The sequence below is a fragment of the Curcuma longa genome, chromosome 3, assembly GCF_044706935.1.
Source record: "Curcuma longa cultivar G26 ecotype Majalengka, Jawa Barat chromosome 3, ITB_CL_G26_1.1, whole genome shotgun sequence".
Taxonomy (NCBI): domain Eukaryota; kingdom Viridiplantae; phylum Streptophyta; class Magnoliopsida; order Zingiberales; family Zingiberaceae; genus Curcuma; species Curcuma longa.
The window spans coordinates 2,105,415-2,128,369 of NC_133863.1; the positions used below are offsets into that span (position 1 = coordinate 2,105,415).

Here is a 22,955-nt window from a genome sequence, read left to right on the forward strand (position 1 = left end):
GGAATCTGGAAGAAGATAGCATCCTCTCGTTTACAGTTAATTTGCACTCTATCGAATAACAAATATATACATCTATCAGTGGCAAATTCAAATGATGAGACATGAGGCTTTTGCTTGCCTCTAATGTCATTGCGCAGCAACTTTTCATGGGAGGAAATGAAATAGACGACAATGAGAATGAAATGATTTATTCTTTCTTTTATTTGGTCCCATTAATGGGATGATTCATTTCATATTTGACTCATTCACGTCAATCCAATTCATCAGATTTGGTGCATTCAAACTTATACAAGCTTAAAATTTATTCGAATATGTAAAACTTGCAAAATATATTCAATCAGCACATACAATTGAAGATGCACATGACAGTTTCGGGGCATAGTTAAGTTGGTTACGATGGAGCAGACTTATAGAAGAGGGCAAGAGCAACACCTTCATTCGTCGTGATCAACTGTAGTTTCTCGATTTACCTCTTCATAGATGGTCGTGGGTCTAACCGTGTGGGACCGCTAGGGTGACAAATTCTACATATTTTTTTTTTTTTTTTTTTTTACAGAAGAAGATGCACATGACAAATCTAAGCTGCTACATATCAAGGTCTAAACAAACAAACCCTTGGGCCAACAGTGAGATGGTTAGACTTACAGATGACAGATCAAAACATTTGGAGTTCGAAACTCAAATATATAAGAATTTTTCTTCAAATGGATAGCTGATTCTCGACACAACTGGTATTTAAAATAAAATTTTTAAAATTTTGATTCTCGACACAACTTGTCCAATAGTGTCTACTGATGTACCGATCGAATTAATTGATCTTTTATCGGTTTAATTTGTTTAACTTTCATAACAAAGTTCGGTCGATTCCGATTGTTCAAAAAAAACATTAATTTGTTCAATTTTGATTTAATTGATTTAGTCAGTTTGATTATTAATCGATTGCTGACCTATGAACAGGATTGAGTATCATTGTTTCAACTTGTGAAGAATAATTAACAATACATACACAAGCTTTGCACGCCAAGTAACAATCAGAAACCAGCGATGTCAGTTGCCCTCCACTGTTACTTTGGCTTATAAGCAATGAATGCTTTGAGATCAAGGATCCTACAAGAAACATAGAGACAGAGGATTACATTAAACACAATCACGTAACAACATTGTTATCTTAAATAATAATTTTTTTTTTACTAAACATAAGAATGCACAATTCTTATCATCAATTATTGGTATTTATACATTATATGCATATGGAATAAGAAGACTTGTATATACTTGCTTTATTACTTATTAAGCCATGGTTTTCTTGAACCATAGTCCAACATGTCCATAATGATGGCGAATTCTAATTCAGGACAAGCTATAACATAGATATTTGCTCCTTCAGATCAAATCTTGAGGTCGATAGGAAGTCAGAGCATCATACAGACATACACCAACTCAGCAATCATGAAAACAATTGAACTATGAAATCAAAAACTGAGAATTTTCGGCATGCTGTTAACCAATGCCTCAACCACCATGAAGGTGGGTGGCGTGTGGCAAAGATAAAAAGGAAAGCAAACAAACAAAACTGATAACTTACTACAGAAATTAAGTATCACTATCCGATGCTGGCAGTGGTTTTCGACTCGTCCATGAGATCTTTTAATCCAGGCTTCAGCTCGTTGATACAGAATTCTTCATACTCCTTTTCATCCCCAGCCTTCTTTTTCACCTCAACCACAACCATTGAAGGGGTTAACTCATATATCTCCACGCAAATCGTCAACGGGCCTTTCTCACCTTCCCTTGTCCCTTCCAAGAAGATCCTGCAATCCTTCCCTCTGACCTTGAAGCTTGCGACATTGGCAATCTCCTCTAGTTTCGCTACGAGCTTGGGTGCAGGCTCCTTTGACAGAAACCTGGTAGTGGTCATCTCCCCAGTTTCTTCAAACAATCCAGAGAGGTCGAATCCCTCCGAGAAAGAAATGATATCGAATGCCGTAAGGCTCGGCGGCCTCGGTAAACCTAGCGGCTCACGATGGTCATCTGAAAAGGAAGCTGGACAGGAAGCAACTGAGCAGTCGGACTCAGACCCTGATTCGTAAGGCTCATCCTGCGATTGGCCATCTTCTTCTGGTTCGGTTATGCTGTGCAGTTCATTGTCTTCGATATAGAATCGGATGTGGCGGAAGCCTTTCTTGAACCAGGGATTCTCCATTATCTCGGGGATGGTGATCCGGGTTTGGGGATTAACGTCGAGAAGGCGGTGTAGGAGATCGATGAGTTCCGGCGAGAACCATCGGGGGCACCTGAAGACGCCGCAATAGATCTTGCGGTACATGGCCACAACGCTTCGGTCGTAGAAGGGTAGATGGCCGGCCATTAGCAGGAAGAGGATGACGCCGCACGACCAAATGTCAACTTTGGCACCGTCGTAGCCTCGCTGGGAGAGGACCTCGGGCGCGACGTATGCCGGGGTTCCGCAGAAGGTGTGGAAAAGCCCGTCGCTCCGAATCTGGTTGGCGACGGCGGAGAGCCCAAAGTCGGAGACTTTTAGGTCACCTTTCTCGTCCACGAGGAGGTTCTCGGGCTTGAGGTCGCGGTGGTAGACACCGCGAGCGTGGCAAAAGGCCACGGCGGAGATGAGCTGCTGGAAGTAGCGGCGGCAGGTGTCCTCGAGGAGGCGGCCCTTGGAGACCATGGAGAAGAGCTCGCCACCGCCGACGAACTCCATGATGAAGTAAATCTTGGTCTTGGTAGCCATGACCTCGAAGAGCTCGACGATGTTGGGGTGGCGCACGCGGCGGAGGATGGAGATCTCGCGCTTGATGTGCGCGACGAGTCCTCCCTTGAGGATCGACTCCTTGTCCAGGGCCTTGATGGCGACGAGCTCGTCGGTGCGCACGTTGCGGCCGACATAGACCTTGGCGAAGGTCCCAGAACCCAGGAGCTTTCCGACTTCGAACCGCCCAAGGAGGAGCCGTTTGCCTCTTCCGCCGCCACCTTTCTTGCCCGTCGCCTCCTGCTCGGTCGCCGCCTTCGTTGCGGCCGGCTCCGCCATTGGGGACGGAAGAGATTCCAATTACGATTCCTTCCAATCCTTCGCCCCGAAGCATTAAATTTGGTGCGCCCAATCGCTCGCTCGCTGTTGAAAAACATCGCGATTGGAAAAATTTGCGCGTCCGCGCGCGTCGCGACGGCAGTCTGTCGCTTTCTCACGGTTCCTTCGTTCCAGTTTCCAACCGTGCTTGCCCCTGTCACTATTTTCCATTTTTCTTTATATATATATATATATATATATATATATATTTCCAATACGTTTTTTAATCAAAGCATCGGTCGTTTTCAAAGATAAAATTCGAAAAATTAAGAAAAAGGCTGCCCAGTCAACAAAACGCCTCCGTGGCGCTCGACCCAATAGTAGGAGAAAAAAACGTGGGACCCGCTCGCAACTGAATCGGTGGCGCTTGCGTGGACGATGGCTTTCTTCGGTGTGAGGTTGTTGTGGTAGGTATTGATATGCTGTGTAAGAAAGTGATAAGCTATATAAAATTTTATTTATTAATTCGATGATAATTTAACATTTTATTTATTAACATTTTGGTTTTTTTCATATTTTTCGAGAGAGGGAGAGAGAGAAAGAGAGAGAAAATGACGTCTTCATTTGTGTGAGGATTTAACTTTGGTCAAACAGGGAGTTCCGTTCCGTTCCGTTCCGTTTGCTTTGATTGTTCCGGTTCTTCTGAGCGGAATAATCAAGGATTCGTGTCGGCTTCTTTATTCCACGCGTAACACGTAAGCAATATAAGAAAGCAATATAAATTTGGACGCGTGACGCGGTGATTTTTGGTTATTAAGAAATTTGAGAAATAGAAGTGCCCCTTAGATACAACGAGACTCTTCGTTTGATTTTTAGTTACTTAGAAACTTTGAGAAACAAGTGGCCTTAAATAGATTGAGACTGTTTTCATCTTATCCTGTAGGACAATGCTGCATTCACTGAGGGAAGGGGCCCCCACAGGTGTGGATCGTAGACTTCAGTACGTGGTTTAGCAAGCTACAATCTCACAAGAAGCTTCAAAATCAAATCTTTCACTTTATTGTTTAATTGCAGCGTTCTAAGTGCTTTGTCGGCGTTCGATTTGGATGCCGAAACGAGTTGGAGAATGTGGATAAGAATGAAACAGGGGGGCAAAAAGAAAGGGCACAAGAGGAGGACGCTCGCTGAGTAGGGAAAGAGAAAGTGGAGAGAAGAGAACTATGCGATTGCTGCCGTGATTGGCTCCTCACACAATACCCATCCGACACTGGGCACTCCTCTCTCCTCCTGCTTTGGTTATTTGTCTGACTTAGTTTACAGGATGATTGGACTCACAACAAATATTGAAAATTCAACATCTATATGATCAAGGTAGATGAACAGACTAAGGGAGACTTTGATCTGGATCCTACCCGCATCAACGAAGTTGAAGATTATATTTTATAGCTCACTCATGACTCTTATGATCAACTCTTGGTTCAAGAACACTCTTATATGAAAAAAGTCTTAACTTTTCTCCTCTGTATTGTATAGGATATGAAACATTTCTTATTGTTGGAGCTAGTCAAAATCTTTAGATTTTTTTTTTCATTCTTGTTGTTGTTTTGCTTTTTTTTTTCTCATGGCTAGTTCAAGCAAACCAATAATAATTCTTATTGTTCTATTTGATTTATCTTTTGATCTTTTAATTTAATTTATTTTTCATTCTTGGGTAAATGTCAAGTGAGAAGAACAAGTCACTGGTAGTTTCCAACCCATAATAGTAAACTCCAACTTTTTTCTTTTCTAGCCTTTGTCCTTCGCTTTAAGTCCAACAAACAATATGTAATTTCATCTCCTTTCCAATTCTAATTCCTAAATCCGTTCTTGATACCTACCTTTGACATATTGACTTATGGGAGTGACAAACTAAACAAACAGACTCTTCACTCATAAAGAAGATGTTACAGATTAGAGAGCATCCTAGCCACTACTAGTAGCTCAGAAGTTGCAAGACAGTGTCTAGCTTCATTCGAATCTACCACTTCAACAGCCCCACACGGTCGATTCCACAACTACATGTAAAGAGATAAATCGAGAAGTTGCAGTTGGTCATGATGGAGGAGGGCATTGCCTCAGTTTCGTCGAGATTCGATCCTTATCCATTTCAACAATTCTACTCTGTCGTAACCAATTCAACTATGCCCTGGGAGCCCGTGTCTGACTTCATGGTTCAGTCAAAGAAGGAGCAATGCAGAGAGCTTATGATCACTTCAAGGGTGTCAGTACCAGAAGGCTATGAGTGAGGACAATCTAACACAGTTATCTCTAAATGAGTCATGCTTTCACATTGTGAATGTTGACTCACAAAAGACTGTCTACTCGATATAGATAAGATTACCTTGATGACAGATGATGTACCTTTTTGTGGTGTGGAGGAGACGCAAGAACATGTGCTCTTTAGATATGAGTCAATTAGCTAGTTGGGGAGGAGGATTCGATGGTGGTTATAGAAACAGTAAGAGATGTTTACTTACTGATGATGCTGTGGATTTTCAAGCTCTAGTACTCAGAGGACTACTTAATACTTGATATTTTGATGCAGAATTGATATATATCAATTCTATTTGAATCCCATACTTGGTTAGATATGAATAGCTATCCTTGATTATACATTCACCTTTTCATTAAAAAAAACAAAAACAAAAAAAAAGCAGGGCCCTAGTCCTTTTTGGTTATGAACTCAATTGAATGGTTGGGTCAGATTCAGGCAACAAAAATTCATTAACACACAACTTCAGTTGATAAGGCAAAAGAAAAAAAAAATTAGGGCACGTGTAGGTAGCACAGGAAATAACAAATGATGCTGTAAGGACAAGTCTTTTGCTCATTAATGGAAGTTAAACAATTTGTACAGCTAGTCCAAGAGTCCAATTAATTCTATTCTAAAAAAAAGAGAAAAAAAATCTGCAAAAAGGGCAAAATGAGATGGCATTTCATCAACTTCACTCGGAATCACTATCCAGGTTCTCCATTCCCTTCAATCCCCTTCGCTTCTGCTGCTGCACAACCAACAGCAAGCAAAACAAACGATAAGGAAACGCAAAATAGATTTAATAATAATGGTTATTTTTATTAAAACATTAAAATAGGCATCCAAATCAGAGTTATAAATCAATGTCTCAGATGGCATCAAGATCATGATCAAGGAAAAAGGAGAAAAAAGCGAAAGTAGACCAAGCCACACCGCACATACGTGGCCTCACGTGAAGGGGTCAACAAAGACAAACCCATACTGAAAATTAATAATAATAAAATAAAATAAAAGCTATTGCCAATTAAAAACATTTATTATGCATCAGTAAGAATGGAAATAGCAAGGCTAGAAAAGGTCAAAATTGAGTCCCAAGTAAAACAGAGAAGAAGAAACCATCAGAATCATACCTTCTTCGCGCATTTCTTTTCCCTTACTTCGTACCTCCCCCTCGTCAAATCCGAAAGCCACATCCCTGGGAAGCAATACTGATTTCCAACCACCGAAAAAAAAAACCCCAAAATCAAATTTTGAGACAAAAAACATTTGCAAGAAATTTATTTATTTATTTTTTTTATATACCTGCAAGGTCCTATCAATGTTCTTGGCCCTCTTCTTGGGGCGCTGGGGGAGCTTGGTGCCTTTCATGGCCAGGAAATCGTCCTCTTTCTCCTTCCTCGAGAGGCAGAGTTGGATCCTCGGCCACTCGAAATGATCCAGATTGATTCTCTCCTTCGCCATGCTTGGGTTCGGCTCCGACGATGGTGGCTGCTTTTGGTCCAGATCTGCAGCGTCGCTGCCGCTGGCGTTGGGCGGCGATCTGAGGGCCTTCTCCGTCGGGGATCGCTTCTCGGGTCGTGCTCGGCCTTCCGATCTCTCTTCGATGATCCTGATCATGGCAAGGGGAAGGGGTGGAGGTGAGGAGGCGTCAGTGGGTGAGACTTGGAGAGAAACAAAGACACTGAGGTGGACGACCTCTCTATACTACCAAAAATAAAAGTAGCGTAATGGCTTTATATATATGCAACCGCCTGCTAAATGCTACAGCTGTTGCTTATAAACCAAACTGGAGAAAAAATAAACACAATTACAACATCAAAAATATGCATCGGGAAATAAGAAAAAAAATCTGCAAAAAAGGGGAAAGTAATTTTTAGGTAAAAAAACAAGAATTAATTGTAATCCTATGAATCTATCTAACTATTGCCTATTGCATCGATGAACACAAGCCTGCTGAGTAGATCATCACAGGAAGCATGATGGAAATGACTACGGATCAAAGATCCTTCGTCTATTCATCTTCTCATCCAAAGAAAGGATGAGAAAAATGGGGAAAAAATCGGATGAACCAATTGCCGAGGAGCGAAACGAAGAACAAAGGAAGAAACTTGTACCTGTTGACGACAGACGCCCTCGATTCGCGGCCGGGCAAGCATAGCCTCGTTCTGGTAGCGTACGGCCCGCAGGGGGGAGGCAAGGCAGCGGCCGGGGCCTCCGAGGACTTCCGCTGGAGCTTGACCACCTGCCTCGATTGGGCTGGAGACTCGTTCGCCTCCGTTACCGCCGGTGCTGCGACCGGCGACGACCGGGCTTCTGTCCTCGCCCCGCGCGACCGCTTCCTGTGCCCCCACTGGAAGAGGACGTCGCCGTGGCTTGGCCCATTGATCTGGTGGTGGCCGTGATCCTTTGCCTGCGTTCGGAGGGTGGAAGTGTGGGAGGAGGAAGGTACGGCGAAGGAGTGCGCCGCCTCCGAGGCGGAAAAGTTGAAGAAGGGAGGATCGCGACTCGGGGACCGATAGTCCGATCCGGCGTTGGATTTTACTGTCGATGGTTTTGGTTCCAACGGCGAGCAGTTAGGGAATCCGCTGTCGTCCTCGGCGTCGTATTCCTCCGAAGCTTTCAGACCGGTCTTCCTACCATTGCTGAGGACGACGACATCTGGGCTGTTTAATCTCTGGAATCTGGCGATTGCAACACACGAATCAACAAAAATCTTCAACATCCAAGAAATGACTCGAGTGAAAGAAAGGTAAAATTCTAAAAAATTTTAGCACAAGAAAAAAAAATGTGAAATGGATGATGAAGAACACGAAGAGATTTTAGCTCAAATTAATGCGAGAATAAACCGTAAAAGGACTTGAATCTTACTATTCATCCATTTGGGACAACAAGGATAGTCGATCCGCAGTGAGCAACAATCGCAGGAAATAGAGTTGAAAACAAAGATCAAAAAATAAAACAAAATAAAAACACTCCTTTTGGCACAAAAACGGAGTAGGAATTGGATGGATCGAAAGCAGCTATCTAAGAAAAATAGAAAAGAAGAAAACAGCCGGTAGCTACCTCAAGAACTTTTATGCCTTTATTTTAGCCAAAATTGACTCTAAAATCTGAGAATGATAGATAAGAAAAAAAAAAAAAGCAGACCTGAAATCAACAAGCGAGAAGCAACAACGCGTTCACAAAAAACCACCGACTAGATGATTAGGCCATTGATCAACAAAAAATGATTAATCCTTCAATTGGAGATAGAAAGAGCTCCAAACGAAAAGGAGGCAACAACGAAACAGGCGGATACTTCTTCAATGAAGGGGGGAGAAGGGGGAGGGGGAAGCGGGGAGCGGCCGGGGAGGGCGGTGCACTTTACATTCTCTACACTATCTCTCGCCATAGAACCGCAGAAGATGTGATCGCCATTTCCTCACTGGAAATATTCTGAATAATAGAAACAAATAAAAACCTCTGATCTGGATATCTTCACAAATGAGAACGAGCCGATTGGCTATCAAACCATCAAAACCAGGATTTGGAACCACGGGAAGTCGATTTGAAAACCAAAGCATCCTTGGAAAACTACAACCGCAGGGAAATCCTGCTCCTTCTCAAGGAACAAAAAGACCAAAAACACGGATAGAACAAAAAGACGTATTTCTCAAACAAGAAAAATCAAGTCGCAAATGAAGGCATCATCTAAAATCAAAGCTTCTTGCTCAACCGAGAAAAAGCTCCGTAATCGAGACGTAGTTTTCGAGAACGGGGAAAGCTAGCCAAAATCATCGCAACCTACTATCGTGATGACCAACAAAGATCATTGCGAAATAGAAGAAGAAAACAAGTACCATCTACAGAACCACTCAGCGGCTGCATCCTCTTCAAAACACGATCTTTTCAAAACAAAAGACGGGAGAGAACAGAAACCGATCTCTCTGGCCACAAGGTCTCTTGAAAACAAGCGCAAAAAGCATCAATTGGAATCCATCAAAAGCAAACAGATTCGTGAAAGATCTAGGGAACCTCATCTTGTTCGACGGAAGAAGGATTTCAAGGCCCATTTTCCCCCATTCTTTGCAGTTCAATTCGTACAGCAGATCGTGTAGATTACAGACTTTTCTCGACGAGAGCCGCGATTTCTTCACTATTTCGTTCTCCAGGCGCACGAATTGAAGAAGCCAGAGCAATCAGATTGAGGCGGAAGGATAGATAGCGCCGGGTATCAGTTTGGAGGTAGAGGAGAGAGGAACAGAGAGAGAGAGAGAGGAGAAGCAACAGGCGAGACGAGAAGGCGGAACGGGTTAACAATGGACTAATAGTAGTTCCGTCGAATTTGATGTTCCCAAAATACCCCTACACGGCGGACAGCGACGAGCGTCGAATTGCAAATTGAACAACAATGAATAGGCCAAAATGCATAAAATTGAACATTTTATGCGACGCCGGTTGCAGTGCGGGGCAAGCATTTGTTCATTTCCCGTGACCGCAATTAACTACCGTACACATAAAGCAAATCTATGCGATCGAACGGATCGGCCGTCCAATGTATCTTCTTCTTATCGTGCAGGGGCGAACGCTAAGACTGAGCAATGGATTCAAAATGGAATCAACTCAATCGATTAAATCGACGAACCAATCAAAATTTTTTTAAACTGATCGATATTTTCAAACAAATTGAATAGATAAAATATTAATTGTTAATTTCAACGAAATTAATCGATTATAGTGCTGATTTTAAAACAAAGATAATTAATAAAATTGATAAAAATGATATTATTTTAGTTAGATACATAATTAAGTCATCAGTCAATAAACGATCCGACGTGCACAATTTTTTAATGGATCGGAGCTCGAAGGAGAAGATGATGATCTGAAATATACTTCAGAAAAATATGAGAAGGGTGTCAGAGAGTTTCGGCAGACTACTCCGACGCTCAAAGTAATATTCTGTAAAAAGAAAAAATGAAAGTGCAGAAAAAGAAGAAGACGAGTACATGTGGTTACTCAAATTACTGAGAAAGAGAAAGCCATCAGAGCCCCTCCTCGTTCATACCTTACAAAGGATTTTATACTCACGAAGAATGCATCTCCACATTGACCCGAGGGAAATCACTAGTCGGGGCTCGATGAGATCGATTCTGACGATTGCCGACTTGAGATCCCAACATAAGACATCTGGGGAACCAAGTCTATCAAACTCGTAATCGCCTTACTGCAGTGCACGGTAATCGCTGATTATTCTTACTTGTTGACTTTATGCACAGGTACGAGGGTATCCAGGGAATTAGGTCTTACAATCTTGTAATCACCCTGATTCCTTTGCAAGCACCGCACGTTTGAAAAAATTTGATAGTTTCTGTATAAAACGGAAGGTGGCACCCAATATGTGATGGTCTAGATGAGACGATCGAGACTGAGACAACCGAGACCGGGATGATCGAGACGACACCGTCGAGATGAGACGGTCGAGACCGGACGGCCGAGATCGAGACGGTCGAGACCGACATGATCAAGACTAGGATGGTTGAGACCGAGATGACCGAGACTGGGATAGCCAAGAGATGGAGTGGTTGAGTGGCCCGAGATGGCCGAGACTAAGACGACCGAGATTGAGATGGCCAAGATCGGGATGATCGAGACGAGACGAGACGGCCGAGACCGAGACAACCGAGACTGGGATGGTCGAGATAAAACAGTCAAGACCGGGATGGTCGAGATGAAACAGTCAAGACCAGGATGACCGAGATCGAGATGACCGAGATCGAGATGATTGAGACCGAGATGGGTGAGATCAAGATGGCTGAGACCAAAACGACCGAGACTGAGATGGCCGAGAGGTGGAGTGGTCGAGTGGCCTGAGATGGCCGAGATCGAGACTAAGATGGCCGAGACCGAGATGACCGAGACTGAGACGATCGAAACTAAGACAGCCCAGACCAAGACAACCGAGATCGAGATAGCCGATATCGAGACGATCGAGATAGCCGATATCGAGACAACTGAGACCAAGATGGTCAAGACCGAGATGATCAAGATCGAGACGGCCGAGACTGAGATGGCTGAGACCAAGACAATTGAGACTAAGATGGTTGAGAGGTGGAGTTGAGTGACTGACATGGTCCTGAGACGACCAAAACTGAGATAGCCGAGATGAGGCTTTGGGGCCGGATGACATTGCTTTGGATGCTCAAATGAGGTCCAGGACCGAGCCCATGCTGAGCTTGAAGTACAACCCAAGCAAGAGGCAACAACTATCTCACGTTCTTGTTGACTTATCTTGCCAGGTCAGCTTGAACCTTAACTTTCGTTTAACTCTTGACCTTTATTCTAGAGAGAATCACATCATCTATGACACCCGTATTAGATAAATTTAAATGATAAAAAATAATAGCTTTAAACGATAAAAATAATATTTTAATAAAAATGTAAAAAAACACTATAGTGTTGAAAAATTGATCGAAAATGGATGTAATGGATCGTAATCTTGAAGAGATCATGATTTTTAACTCGGTTGAATCACGGAACCTATAATATATAAAATTGAAATTTATTCAAAAATCTATGTTGTTATCGAATGTAATCCGTAACGATCTAATCTTACGTCCAAAAAATACCTTTTAAAATATTTTTCAAAAACTTCAAATAATTTTAATCTTTTTTATTAAGATTATTTTTTCATATTGTTAAGTTTTTAGATTATTTAAATATTTATTTAGTTGAGGTTAAGATATATCTTTTTGAATTAATATTTTTTTTTAAGAGAAGAATTCTCTATGCGGTGATTTTACATGTCCTCTCTAAAAGTTTTATTTTAGAATTAGCCTATAAACTAATCGTTATTGTTGTGTTGGGTGTCAAAAATTGAAGAAAAAAAATAATATGAAAGAAAACCCCTATTAAGCTAATAATTAACCTACATTAATATGCTTAAAATTGAGAACAGTGACTCCTCTTTCCCTTTCCATAATTTTATAAGGGATCTTGTATTTATTAGATAAGATTCTATGCCAATTTAGCTCTGATGGCATTTTATCTCGATTCTCTTCGAGTGTAATTTGAAATTTCGTTTAAATTTACTGCTTAAAATATCTTGGGTTTTAGTTAATTTCTGCAGGGAATTTTGAATTTATACTACCAAAGATAATAACTTTAATAAAAAAATGTAAAAAAAATACAATATATATATATAATTTACAAATAATTGAAACGTTGATTTTTGAACATCAACATTAATTGTTGATTTTCAAACTAATATTATATTCAAATCAATGTCATTTTGATATTGATTTTTCAATATTATAGTGTGATTTGGATTTTTAAAAATCAATATCACATGGTATAATGTCGATTCAGATAATAATATTAATTTATTTTATTTAATTGAATTAAAAATTTTAAAATCTAAATTAAACTAAATTATTAAAAATAATTGATATATATATATATATATATATATATATATATTAAAAATAAACTTTTGAAATAATAGAATTGAACTTTTGCTTATCGCGAAAGCTTTTAATGCTTTGAGATTAGCACAAACCACGAAATTAGTGGTTTTTACGGGAAGTTTTGCACAGGCTTTGTTTTTCTGTCTTTACTACATAAAAAAAGGAAAAAATAAAAATATAATCGAGCTTAGCGATGAAACTTTTTTGAATTTGTGGTAATTCATTAAATTATTGTAAAAGATGATAATCCTCCAAGACAATCCCAATGGATTTGGAAGAAAGATAAATTATAGAAAACTTCATTCAACATAATGGTCCTCTATATGAGAAATAATAATTCAATTTGATCAATTTAAAATTAAGATGAGAGATAATAATAAGAATAATATTATATATTTTAGTAAAAGATAGAATCTGTCATCTTAGCGGTCTTACACGATCGATTTCACAATCATCTGGAAGAAGTAAATCGAGAAGCTGCAGTTGATCACGACAGAGGAGAATATTACCTCGACTTCCTACTTCAATAAATCTGTTTCATTGTAACCAACTTAATTGTGTCCCTGAAGACAATACTATTACATAATAATAGAGAATAGTTAGTTAATTTTACATGATTAAATAGTAGGATAAAGCATTGCTATGACATCCCACGACAACAATGGCTAAATACAAAAAAAAAAAAAAGTAAAAATGAAAAACAATCACTATTTATGAGAATCTAGTTGTATCTTAAATACAAGGATTAAATGAGAAAGTAAATTAATTTGCATAAGTGCAGAAATTCGGATAGCTAAGGAGGGAGAGGATGGATAACGTATCTATATAATAAATTTGTTTTCTTTTGCTAACTAAGGACATACATAAATTAATTAAAAGTAAACACAAAATATATATATATATATATATATATATAATATATATATATATATATATATATATACATTTGATATGATTCACAACTGTCGTATTGTTACTCTAAGGCCTATGCATAGAAACGCAAGTTGAATGCACTGAAAGCTTTAGTCGTAATTGTGTGTTATCTTTTCAAATGAGCTCTTCGTCTTTTCTATAGCCTCCGCTCAGGTGCTGACGTGACACATTCGGTCGATCAAAAAGGTTTGTTTGATCGATCGAAAACTATTAACATGGTAAGTCGATCTGATCCACTAGACAATCTTTGTTCATTCCTTCACTAACGTGACATTCATCCGGTCAATAGAATAATGTATAATCGAAACTTGGTTGATTTCGGAATAGCTTCTCTCGATCGGTTGCCATGTGTCCTCCGATCGCTTGATCCTGTACTTCGGTCGTACGATCCAGCTTACATCGAATTTGCGCTGTTGGATCAGCTCCCATGTGCTTCCGATCGCATGATCTGAATGTCTGATTGACCGATCCAACTCCAACGATAACCTACTTATTATGGATAAGGATTCCGAAAGTAGAAGATTATAGGAGAATTGAAAAAGGCCAATCGAAATTGAAAAAATTGAAAGTCCGGAGAATTTTTACCAAAAAAGGAAGATTCGATTGATAACAATAAAATCCTTATTTTGGTCATCCAAACCTTCTAACTTAGTTGACTATGTTAAAATGAGTTGTCTATGATTTAGTTTACCTTCATCCGATTACAGATCACTCAACACTCGTCTCACCAGCTTACCTTGCACATTTTTCCTCTTACCTTCTCATCCATTGAATGCTCGCTCATGGCACTTTTCTTCTTGTTATATCATAGCACTCTTTTGTAACTTCTCATTTTCAAATGCACGGAGTTTGTTAACTCTCTTTCCGAGCCATCATACTCGCTTGCTTGTGTCTTTTATCAAGATCTTATCTTCTCCGATGCTTTTCATCTTTTTCATAATCCCTCGGATGTCTCAAACCATCCTTTAGTCCATCGTACTCTAACAGATCCTACGCCATCGGATGCCTGTATATTTTTCTACATACTTAAACACCTACATCAGACTTAACAATAAGATCTAATTTAAACTCTTTTATAACACATCAAAATAATCTTGACTCAACCACTCCGCGTTCTAACAGCGTGAACAAAGATGACACATCGGTAGTGGCAATTTCAAACATTTTGAGCTGAAGGTTCGAGGAACGAACAAAGGGAGAGTGCAGGAAATTATAACGTAAAGAAAAAAACAATTTAAAACTTCTGGATATTAGTATGCTAGTAAAATATAGCCACATATAAAGATAAAATCCACATGTTGGGTTCCAAATAATTGGGATTCGAGACAGACAAGTTGTTGTTCGGCAACAATGGCTAATTGTGCATAAATTTTAAAAGCATGTATTTTTGTACATGTTTTGTTGACCATTTAATTCCAGTGGCAGTCCTACTTCATCAGCAAGTTACATGACTACCCCACACCGTGGCGTCTCCGGTAGCAAGCAGATTTTTGGTTGAACATGGAATGGTGACAGAAGTAATGGCTGCTGCTGCTGCGGTGATTGCAGGCTTCGCAGCATCTGCTGCTTTTGCTGCAACCAGTTTTCTGTACGCTGCCACCGCATATGTTGTCTGGCCTCTATCTAAGAAGCTTGTGTTGGACTTGGGTATAGTCTCCGGTATTGCAGAACCAATATCGGAAAATGTCCTATTAATTTGTTCAGCACTGAAGGAGTTATTTTTCTCCAGAATGTATGGATTTTACACTTTTGGTGGTGTCTTTGCTATCTTTCAAATGCCAAAACCCACTGATGCAGGGGAATTGACGTGGCTCTTTCCTGAATGAAAATCAAGAGTAAGGGAAAGTCAAGTCTAATCCTGACTTGAGAGTACTAGTCAGCATGACCCCAAAAAGTAGGATCCCACCTGAACGAAGCCTAAGCCGAACCCCATAGCCATGTCAGCCATTTCGACGATATGCCGTCTTGACCATGTCAGTTCCGAATCTCATCTCGATCACGTCGTCTTGGCCACAACATTTCGACCATCTCGGCTATCTCGGTTCCAAATCTCATCTCATCTCGATCCCGAATCTCATCTCGACTTTCGAATCTCATCTCGACCATCTTGATCCCGAGTCTCATTTCGGCCACGCCATCTCAATTCCGAATATCATATCGGTCATCTGCACATTCTCATCTCGGCCATGCCATCTCAATTCTGAATTTCATTTCAACCATTTCAATCTCAAGTTTCATCTCGATCATGCCATTTCGGCCATCTCGATCCCGAGTCTTATCTCGGCCGCGTTATCTCGATCCCGAATCTTATCTCGACTACATCGTCTAGTCTCCGAGTTTGATCTCAGTCATGTCATTGATATCTCGATCTCAAATCTCATCTCGATCATACTGTCTTAGTCCTAAATCTTATCTCGATCATGTCATCTTAGTCCTGAGTCTCATTTAGACTACATCGTCTTGCCCATCTCATACTGAACTCTACTTTTACGTATCTTGCAAACCCCTGTCTTCTATGGGTCCACTAAGAGAGAACGCGAATATTCCTACGAACACATGGTTATTCAAGAATAAACAGGCGATTATGAGATTGTCAGACATGGTCCCCTTAGATACTTTTTCTTTTCTGCATATAAGGTCAAAAGAAAATAATTATTAGATCTGATCCCCTCATAGGTTTACACAAAGGCACTATCCCATACAACCTGAAGATACTTTCAGATGACTATAAAAACTCTAACAAAAGGTATTATTTCAAATTCAACTCTTTGAACTTTTCTCTTATCATTTTTTTTTCTTTCTACATTCTATCCCTTTGAAAGAATCATAATTTGAATGTTAAAGTGACTTACAAGGACTCATTGACATCAATCTAATCTCTTTCTAAAATATGTTTCGGATTTTCATCATCTTCTCCATTGAATTTTTTCAAGAGGTCGCACACATCGCGACGGATAACTTAACTATCCGCAATGTTTAATCGAAATACCTACTATGCTGGTTCTTATTTCTTTGTCAAGAAGGTCAAAGCATTACAGTAAACGGGCAATATCTTGAGTTAAAATGTCACCGACTGTTGATCTGTCAATTGCCTGGTATCACTTCCTGAGACTTCTTTTTATCATATGCATTTTTTGCCATTTTAAATGAATAATTTAGCGTGTTCAGTAAAAAAATGATAATGACATGAAGCATTGAAAGACCAATGGAACATGCATGTCGGTTAGCCATCAGTGGCAAAACAATTAAAAATAACGTGCTGCACGTGGATCAGTAATCTAGCCCTGTGAAAATAGGTATTCCTGGCCGGGTGGGAGAGTTGCAGGAGAGATTATCTATGGACGAGACACCTCAAAAGCTTCCTTGAAGTACCTTCGACACCACCTTGCTTGGAAAATTCTAACCATGGAAATATCTTGTTATCTTCCTCTCTAAATCTATTTATAATCCAGTTTCTCAAGCCTCTGTTACGCATTTGGAACTTAGTGAATCTCATGATTATGCATGGATAGCGAAGGTCTTGGCGAAAGAAACCCTAGTTCATAGGTCCGCGCTTGGATTTTGAAGGCTCATTTTACAAACATTTTGGATTCGTTGAACCTCCAACCAACTTCTAGAGAACAGAAGTGATATTGTAGAACATGCAGGAACAGAGTTCTTGTTAATTCTGCAGCTCTGATACCAAGGAAATCAGGAGTCAACTTGAGTTCATCCTTGATAGTTACCCAGCAAAGACTCCGGTAAAAAGCTCGTCTCGGTGGGGGAAAAAATACAGTGAGCCTGACATTTTTCGAGGTCTTCCCAGAGGACAAAGCACTGTGAAGAAGCTACAGCATCAGTGCAGTAACTTTGCCGACCAAAATGTTATCCTCTTCATTTCCATAGCACACATGAAACTTCACGGCTTCTAGATAGTTGAGAGCCAGAGCTGACGCGCGCAGTCATTCATCAGGAACTTCCGAGGGCCATTCACACGGAATTTCGCCTCTTAGTCGTCACCACCTTGAGGTAGCGAGATCAGATGCATTTGTTTATTTATTGGACAATACCTAATCGAGCAAGAGTTGTTACGAATAAGCAGAGATAAAATGAAACCAGTGCAGAGTTGGATTAGCAGGGGAAACAGCAGAGAGACAGATGTGTGGAAGCGGAGGCATGCTTTACGGGTGGATGCATACAACGGCTACTAAACAGGGCAAGAACACGAGGTAGACGACAGTTAATTCCACCTCCCATGTGCGCGCTGCGCTCTCCTGCAGACTGTGCAGCTACTCTTTTCCTTTCCCTTGTACCGATAAATCATCGTCTTTTATTTATTTATTTATTTATTTATTTGTGCCTTTTGTTTTTTTGTAATCATCTAGTGATATCTGGACCACCCATTTGCTCGTATTAATAATTTGCTCATTAATTAAATTTTTTTTCTGCGTATCATTACATTAGCGCACCAGGATAACCGTGAATTGGATAAAATTTAGGAAGGAAAAAGTTGCTTCACCCTCTACTTCAATCGCAGTGGCCTACGTCGGCAGCCGCCGTCAACATCCTCGCGGCATGAGCCCTACCCTCGACCTATCCCTGTCGAACACCACCCGGTACCCTTGCTGCTGTATGTTGCCGATGATGGACACGCCGCTGTCAGTCCCAGCGAACGCGAAGCAGAAGGTGCCCCTGGTGTCCACCGGGATGAGGTAGTTCTCCGCCGGCAGCGACACAGCCGATCCGCCAGCGAGGTGCAGCGCCACAGTCGGAACCTTCACCTCCGTCCGCCCGGAGAGGTCGTAGCACGTGTCGAAGAGGGAGAAGCCGCCGGGCGCCAGCTTCAGGCCTGTCGTCCCGGCCCTGAAGGCATCGCGCAGCGCTTCGTATGCCGACCGCGCCAGCCGCGTCACTGACGTTCCTGAGTCCATGATCACGCCTCCCCTTCCGGTCGAGGGATCTAATCGGAGGTCGGACGTCAGGACGCCTGGCACGCGCGTGCCGCCGACGCTCACTCCTGTGAGTTCGATGTAGTAGAAAGTGTCCGCCTTGGGATTTCGCACCATGGGAGTGTAGGCCACTCGCGAAGAGGCCCTGGGCACGGCGGAGTTCCCGAACACTACTGTGGATGACCGGTTTGGAGCACCGGCAGAGGTACGATCTACCAGGCAGTATGAAAACATACGGCCGAACCGTCGGCCCGCCTGGGACGGAAAAGAGAGACTTCCACGACCAAGGCCGAGGAGACCTGCAGCAGCAACGAAGAGGCCCTCGTTGTGATGGCCGCATCCAAGAGCGACGCGCGGGACACGGACACTTCGCCGGAAAGTAAGTGTCTCGGTCGAGAACTCACCCATGGTGATGGATCCGTCACCGTACGAGACCTGATACTGGCAGCTCCGGCGGCGCGTGTTGCAGCCGGCCGCATCCAGGAGGCGGCATAGCGGGGTGCCGCAGGGTACGGCGGCGTAAGTGTGGGATCTTCGAGGGTCGAAGATCGGGTCGGACTGGGAGTAGCAGCGCCGGCACGGGGCGCACTGCAACCAGACGACGTCGCTGCCGGTATCGAGCACCATGTAGACGTACCTCGGCGGCGTGCCGATCCCGATCCTGGAGAAGTACTCGCCGCTGCCCTGCGTGAGGCCGGACACCACCTTACTGCTGAACCCCCGCCGTCCAGTGACGTTGCGAGGAAGCGGGGCAGCCACCTCCGCGAGCATCTGCCGGAGGGATTCGACCCGCTCAGCGTCACGGTCGAGGCGGAGGCTAAAGATCTGCTCGGGAGAGGCGGTCGCGGAAAGGAGGGAATCACGGTGTGAGAGCTCGAAGTGGAACGAGGAGGGCGAAAGGGTCGCCTCGGATTCGGAGTCCACCCCATTGGCTAGGCTTTGGCCCTCGTCCTCCTCTGGGACGAGGGTTGCAGGACTTCTAAGAGGAGTAACGAGGAGGGTTTGACGCTGCAGGGGCTTGGAAGTTCCATTACCTGCTACTACGAGGAGGAGGACTAGAGAGTAGAGAAGGGAAAGAGGAAGGGGCGTGGACGCCATGGATGAGTGAGTGAGCTCGCTCGATGCTGCTGGCATATAAAAAGAAGGGAACAAAACAGAGGAGAAAAGACGAACCGGACGGTACGGAGTTAATGGAGGACGGTCGGTTTGTGGGTGGCGGTGAGCCGGAATCAACCAACATTTTAGAACCGAGCCGGTTCTAAATCATTTTTATTTATTATATTTTTTTCGCTATTTGTTTTCTATTCAGTAATCTCTTTTCTGGAATACTGAAAAATAGCCAAAAGAGAATTTTCTAAAAATTTATAAGTGTAAAATGCAATTTATTATTAAATTAAAATGTATTTAGGAAAATTATATATTTCAAAAACAATAAATAGAGCAAAGGCGGTGCCAGTGTGATCTCAAGTACATTTGGTAGGACTAGGAGTCTACATCCTACGAGAGCAGCTCCGAGCGGTGCAAGTACTAACCACATGTCCGATGGTAGCTGCCTTCCACGCTGGCAAAGCTAGTTAACTACTTGTCGGTTTTAAAATTAAAATTTAAAACTCGTATTAAAAATCCGAAGGAAAAAAAAACATTAATAATTTTAGCCTATAAATGACTTTGCATCATTGCATGAGTTGGAATTGTAGTTAATGTCGTGATTTAAGTAGTGCTTTGATCGGTGCGCTGTTGGAAAGTGAACCCCTCCCTATTTACTATCGAACAATCGAGTGGAAGACAAAGAAAATCGTTATTTTTTAAAAAAAGTATATATAAATTTTTAATAAAAACTGTGAAAGAAATCCCTTCTCTTAGAACAGTTCGAGTTAATATTTGGATTAAAATTATCCGTGCGTAAGAAAATAAAAATTATCTCCATGTGCCGGTTGATAGAGCTAACAAATGATTAGAAGCGAAGCTCACTAAATCAGACGCTTGAAGAACTTGCATTGCATTACAGACAGCAGCGTAAAGTTACTGGCACTAGTACACGCATACATCCATCAAGGAAGCCCGGCACTCAAATAAATGTCCGTGCTTCCTCCACTTCCATTCTCAATAGGCCATTTTTTGTTGGCATTTATGATGCGTGGTACGAATTTGATTGCCCAAAAACAAAGTCCTCCCCCCACCTTATGCTTGCACTGCAATTCTTCCAAGGGCCAAAAGGAAGAGCATGGAAGACGAATGTGGCACAGCTGTGGTCATTTCGATGTGCCACATCAATGGGCCCTCGGGTTTTCAGTTCCTTTGCTTGGATTGTTTAGACATCGTTCTTTGTTTCTTGCATGTTAGCTGGAAAGCAGAGAGGGTAAGCGTCCAACTCAAGAAAGAAGAATAAATGCTTTAAGTGATGGGCATAGAAGTGTTTGATGTACCTTCACATGTTTCATTTTAACCAACATGTGATGAGCCTGTAGAAGAGTTCATGGGTTAGGCTGAATCCCATCTAAATGTTTCGACTAGAATCCACTTTTGATCAGGTGTAAAATTGAGGATGATATAGTCACTTTATTTTTTGTGTCTAGAGATTAGTTGTTAGGTTTCAAGCTAAAGGTGTAATGTAGAGGAATCATATTAGATTTCAAGGTCCAAATGGCAATTGAATGAGGATATATAGAGGATGATTTAGGATTAAAAAATGCTGAAATTTTTCATGTTGATCAGGATGAAGTTGAGTTGGGCTCTCTTTGATGGTTGTAGAGCTTTTTGTTCTTGAGAATTTAAAAAGTGTCATGGGGATAGAATTGTAAAAACATAGTTATGAATGGTAGCAGAAGACCTTGATGCAAAAAATAAGGTGAAGATCTTGACCTATCCGTTCTGCAAATGAATCCATGGATGAAATGATACTATTACAGAAGAATTTAGATGCAGGTAAAAACTACTCGAGAATGAATTAGCAAATTGATAAGCAACATATAACAAAGGTTAAATGTAAAAAAATCTTAAATTTAACTCTTGACAGATATAAATTACATAGTGACAATGCGAGTTAACTGTATCCTCATGCAATCCCTCGACCCAAAACTAAGATCAGAATAGGAGATATCAAGACGAGGAAGATGAGACTATACTTTGCTATCACTTCCCACTGAGGGTGGGGAATTGTCCAGGATCCTCAATGGAGGGAGCACCTGTAGGGCTTGAAGATCCAAGATCAAAATTACCTCCAAATTGTTGCCCCCTACCACCTCTCAGTCTACCACGCCCACCGCCTCCTGGGGCGTAGTATCTACCACCATTTGTCGGCTTAAAGAACTCAGTGATGCTCATATGCTACCAACAAAGGATTCTCGTCAGTCAGAAACACATGAGAATATGCTGTGTGCTGATAACCAAGTTGGCAATTGGCAACTATATTACAATGTTTTCTTTCTTCTTTCCTATGTCCTTACCAGTACCCTGCAAATAGACATTGCATCGACTAACATCAGGCTTGTAATAAAGTAGACATAAATTTGTTTTAAAAAAATATAGTAAACAATTTAATGAAAACTTCATCATTTTCTTTCTTCACAGACAATTGCTTCATCGACTGCAACTCCTCATCAAATTCAACTTTTCTCTCTTCGCTCTGCATTGCAAGTAAAACTTTTCGCTCTTCATCATTATCAACCATAATGCTCGACTAAACGCACCGTTAGTGTTTTAAGCTAATCACATGGTGAAGTCGTAGAATCTTGGCTGTTGGATTACAATCTAGCGGTTGAGATTCATAGCATTTGCCGGGTTCACTTCATTACTTTGTTGGGCTCAACTCAAAGCCCCATACAGACCCGTTAATGTAGCGGGGTCCGATCCGACTACAGTCGAACTCTGTATTCAGGCCTTAATTAAATTAATCTTAAGTCGAAACGGGTTTGCATTCCATCATCCAAAACCCGAATCACCTCGGGCTGCACCGGCTCTGTTTAAACGGAAGACGAAAATCTATTGCACGTTGTGCGGTTGGTGTGAATGCTAATCTATATAGGAATCAGGATAAGAATGCCACTATGTAATCCAAATTAACATCCACTAATAATAGTAAATTAGATTTTAGCAAAATGGTTTTAGAGATAAGATCGACTAAAGACTAGAAGAAAAAAAATTAGTTGATCAATCGAAATCTCTCTTTTTCAAAAGCAATCAAATCAGGAGACTTAATAAGGACGATAATTAATAGTTTGTAATGGAATTTAAATGCTGAGAACAAATTTAAATTTTGCTGGAATTTTTTTTTTAAATTATTTTTAGTAAAATACAAATTTTAAATAACTCGAAGTTTTATTTATTATTCGGCA

The 22,955-nt window shown here is 41.3% G+C and overlaps 4 protein-coding genes across 5 annotated transcripts; all 4 read right to left on the reverse strand.

The window, feature by feature from the left end:
• Positions 1–943: 943 nt before the first annotated feature.
• LOC141823049 (CBL-interacting serine/threonine-protein kinase 12-like) lies at positions 944–3,093 on the reverse strand. The gene is made up of 2 exons (XM_074710323.1): positions 1,586–3,093; positions 944–1,107 (listed from the first exon to the last, which is right to left on the reverse strand). Exon 1 carries the CDS (start codon positions 3,044–3,046, stop codon positions 1,604–1,606), a length of 1,443 nt encoding a protein of 480 aa, XP_074566424.1. The 5' UTR covers positions 3,047–3,093; the 3' UTR covers positions 944–1,107; positions 1,586–1,603.
• Positions 3,094–5,865: 2,772 nt separating this feature from the next.
• On the reverse strand, positions 5,866–9,572 carry LOC141823050 (uncharacterized). 2 transcript variants are annotated; one of them, XM_074710325.1, is made up of 5 exons: positions 9,333–9,572; positions 7,433–7,999; positions 6,621–6,927; positions 6,449–6,526; positions 5,866–6,063 (listed from the first exon to the last, which is right to left on the reverse strand). In XM_074710325.1, the coding sequence occupies exons 1-5, from the start codon at positions 9,368–9,370 to the stop codon at positions 6,010–6,012; spliced, it is 1,044 nt and encodes a 347-aa protein (XP_074566426.1). In that variant the 5' UTR covers positions 9,371–9,572; the 3' UTR covers positions 5,866–6,009. The 2 variants fall into 2 exon arrangements, with proteins under 2 accessions (XP_074566426.1, XP_074566425.1); XM_074710324.1 differs by having other exon boundaries at positions 5,866–6,066.
• An 8,513-nt stretch (positions 9,573–18,085) lies between these two features.
• LOC141824599 (aspartyl protease family protein 2-like) lies at positions 18,086–19,770 on the reverse strand. Its single transcript, XM_074711912.1, has one exon. It carries the CDS (start codon positions 19,753–19,755, stop codon positions 18,232–18,234), a length of 1,524 nt encoding a protein of 507 aa, XP_074568013.1. The 5' UTR covers positions 19,756–19,770; the 3' UTR covers positions 18,086–18,231.
• A 1,983-nt stretch (positions 19,771–21,753) lies between these two features.
• On the reverse strand, positions 21,754–22,291 carry LOC141823009 (RGG repeats nuclear RNA binding protein A-like). The gene is made up of 3 exons (XM_074710289.1): positions 22,169–22,291; positions 22,036–22,074; positions 21,754–21,948 (listed from the first exon to the last, which is right to left on the reverse strand). The coding sequence occupies exons 1-3, from the start codon at positions 22,289–22,291 to the stop codon at positions 21,754–21,756; spliced, it is 357 nt and encodes a 118-aa protein (XP_074566390.1).
• Positions 22,292–22,955: the final 664 nt, after the last annotated feature.

Bases quoted from the DNA above. Each gene is read 5' to 3' on its own strand.
- LOC141823049 (XM_074710323.1), bottom strand. From the start codon at position 3,046: ATGGCGGAGCCGGCCGCAACGAAGGCGGCGACCGAGCAGGAGGCGACG.
- LOC141823050 (XM_074710324.1), bottom strand. From the start codon at position 9,370: ATGGGCCTTGAAATCCTTCTTCCGTCGAACAAGATGAG. The intron at 8,000-9,332 runs GTTCCCTAGATC...TGCAATCGCCAG, and splicing joins CTTCCGTCGAACAAGATGAG to ATTCCAGAGATTAAACAGCC. The intron at 6,928-7,432 runs GTACAAGTTTCT...TGCCATGATCAG, and splicing joins AGGGCGTCTGTCGTCAACAG to GATCATCGAAGAGAGATCGG.
- LOC141824599 (XM_074711912.1), bottom strand. From the start codon at position 19,755: ATGCCAGCAGCATCGAGCGAGCTCACTCACTCATCCATGGCGTCCACG.
- LOC141823009 (XM_074710289.1), bottom strand. From the start codon at position 22,291: ATGGTTGATAATGATGAAGAGCGAAAAGTTTTACTTGCAATGCAGAGC. The intron at 22,075-22,168 runs GTTTTCATTAAA...GTCTATTTGCAG, and splicing joins TGAAGAAAGAAAATGATGAA to GGTACTGGTAAGGACATAGG. The intron at 21,949-22,035 runs GTAATATAGTTG...CTTTGTTGGTAG, and splicing joins GAAAGAAGAAAGAAAACATT to CATATGAGCATCACTGAGTT.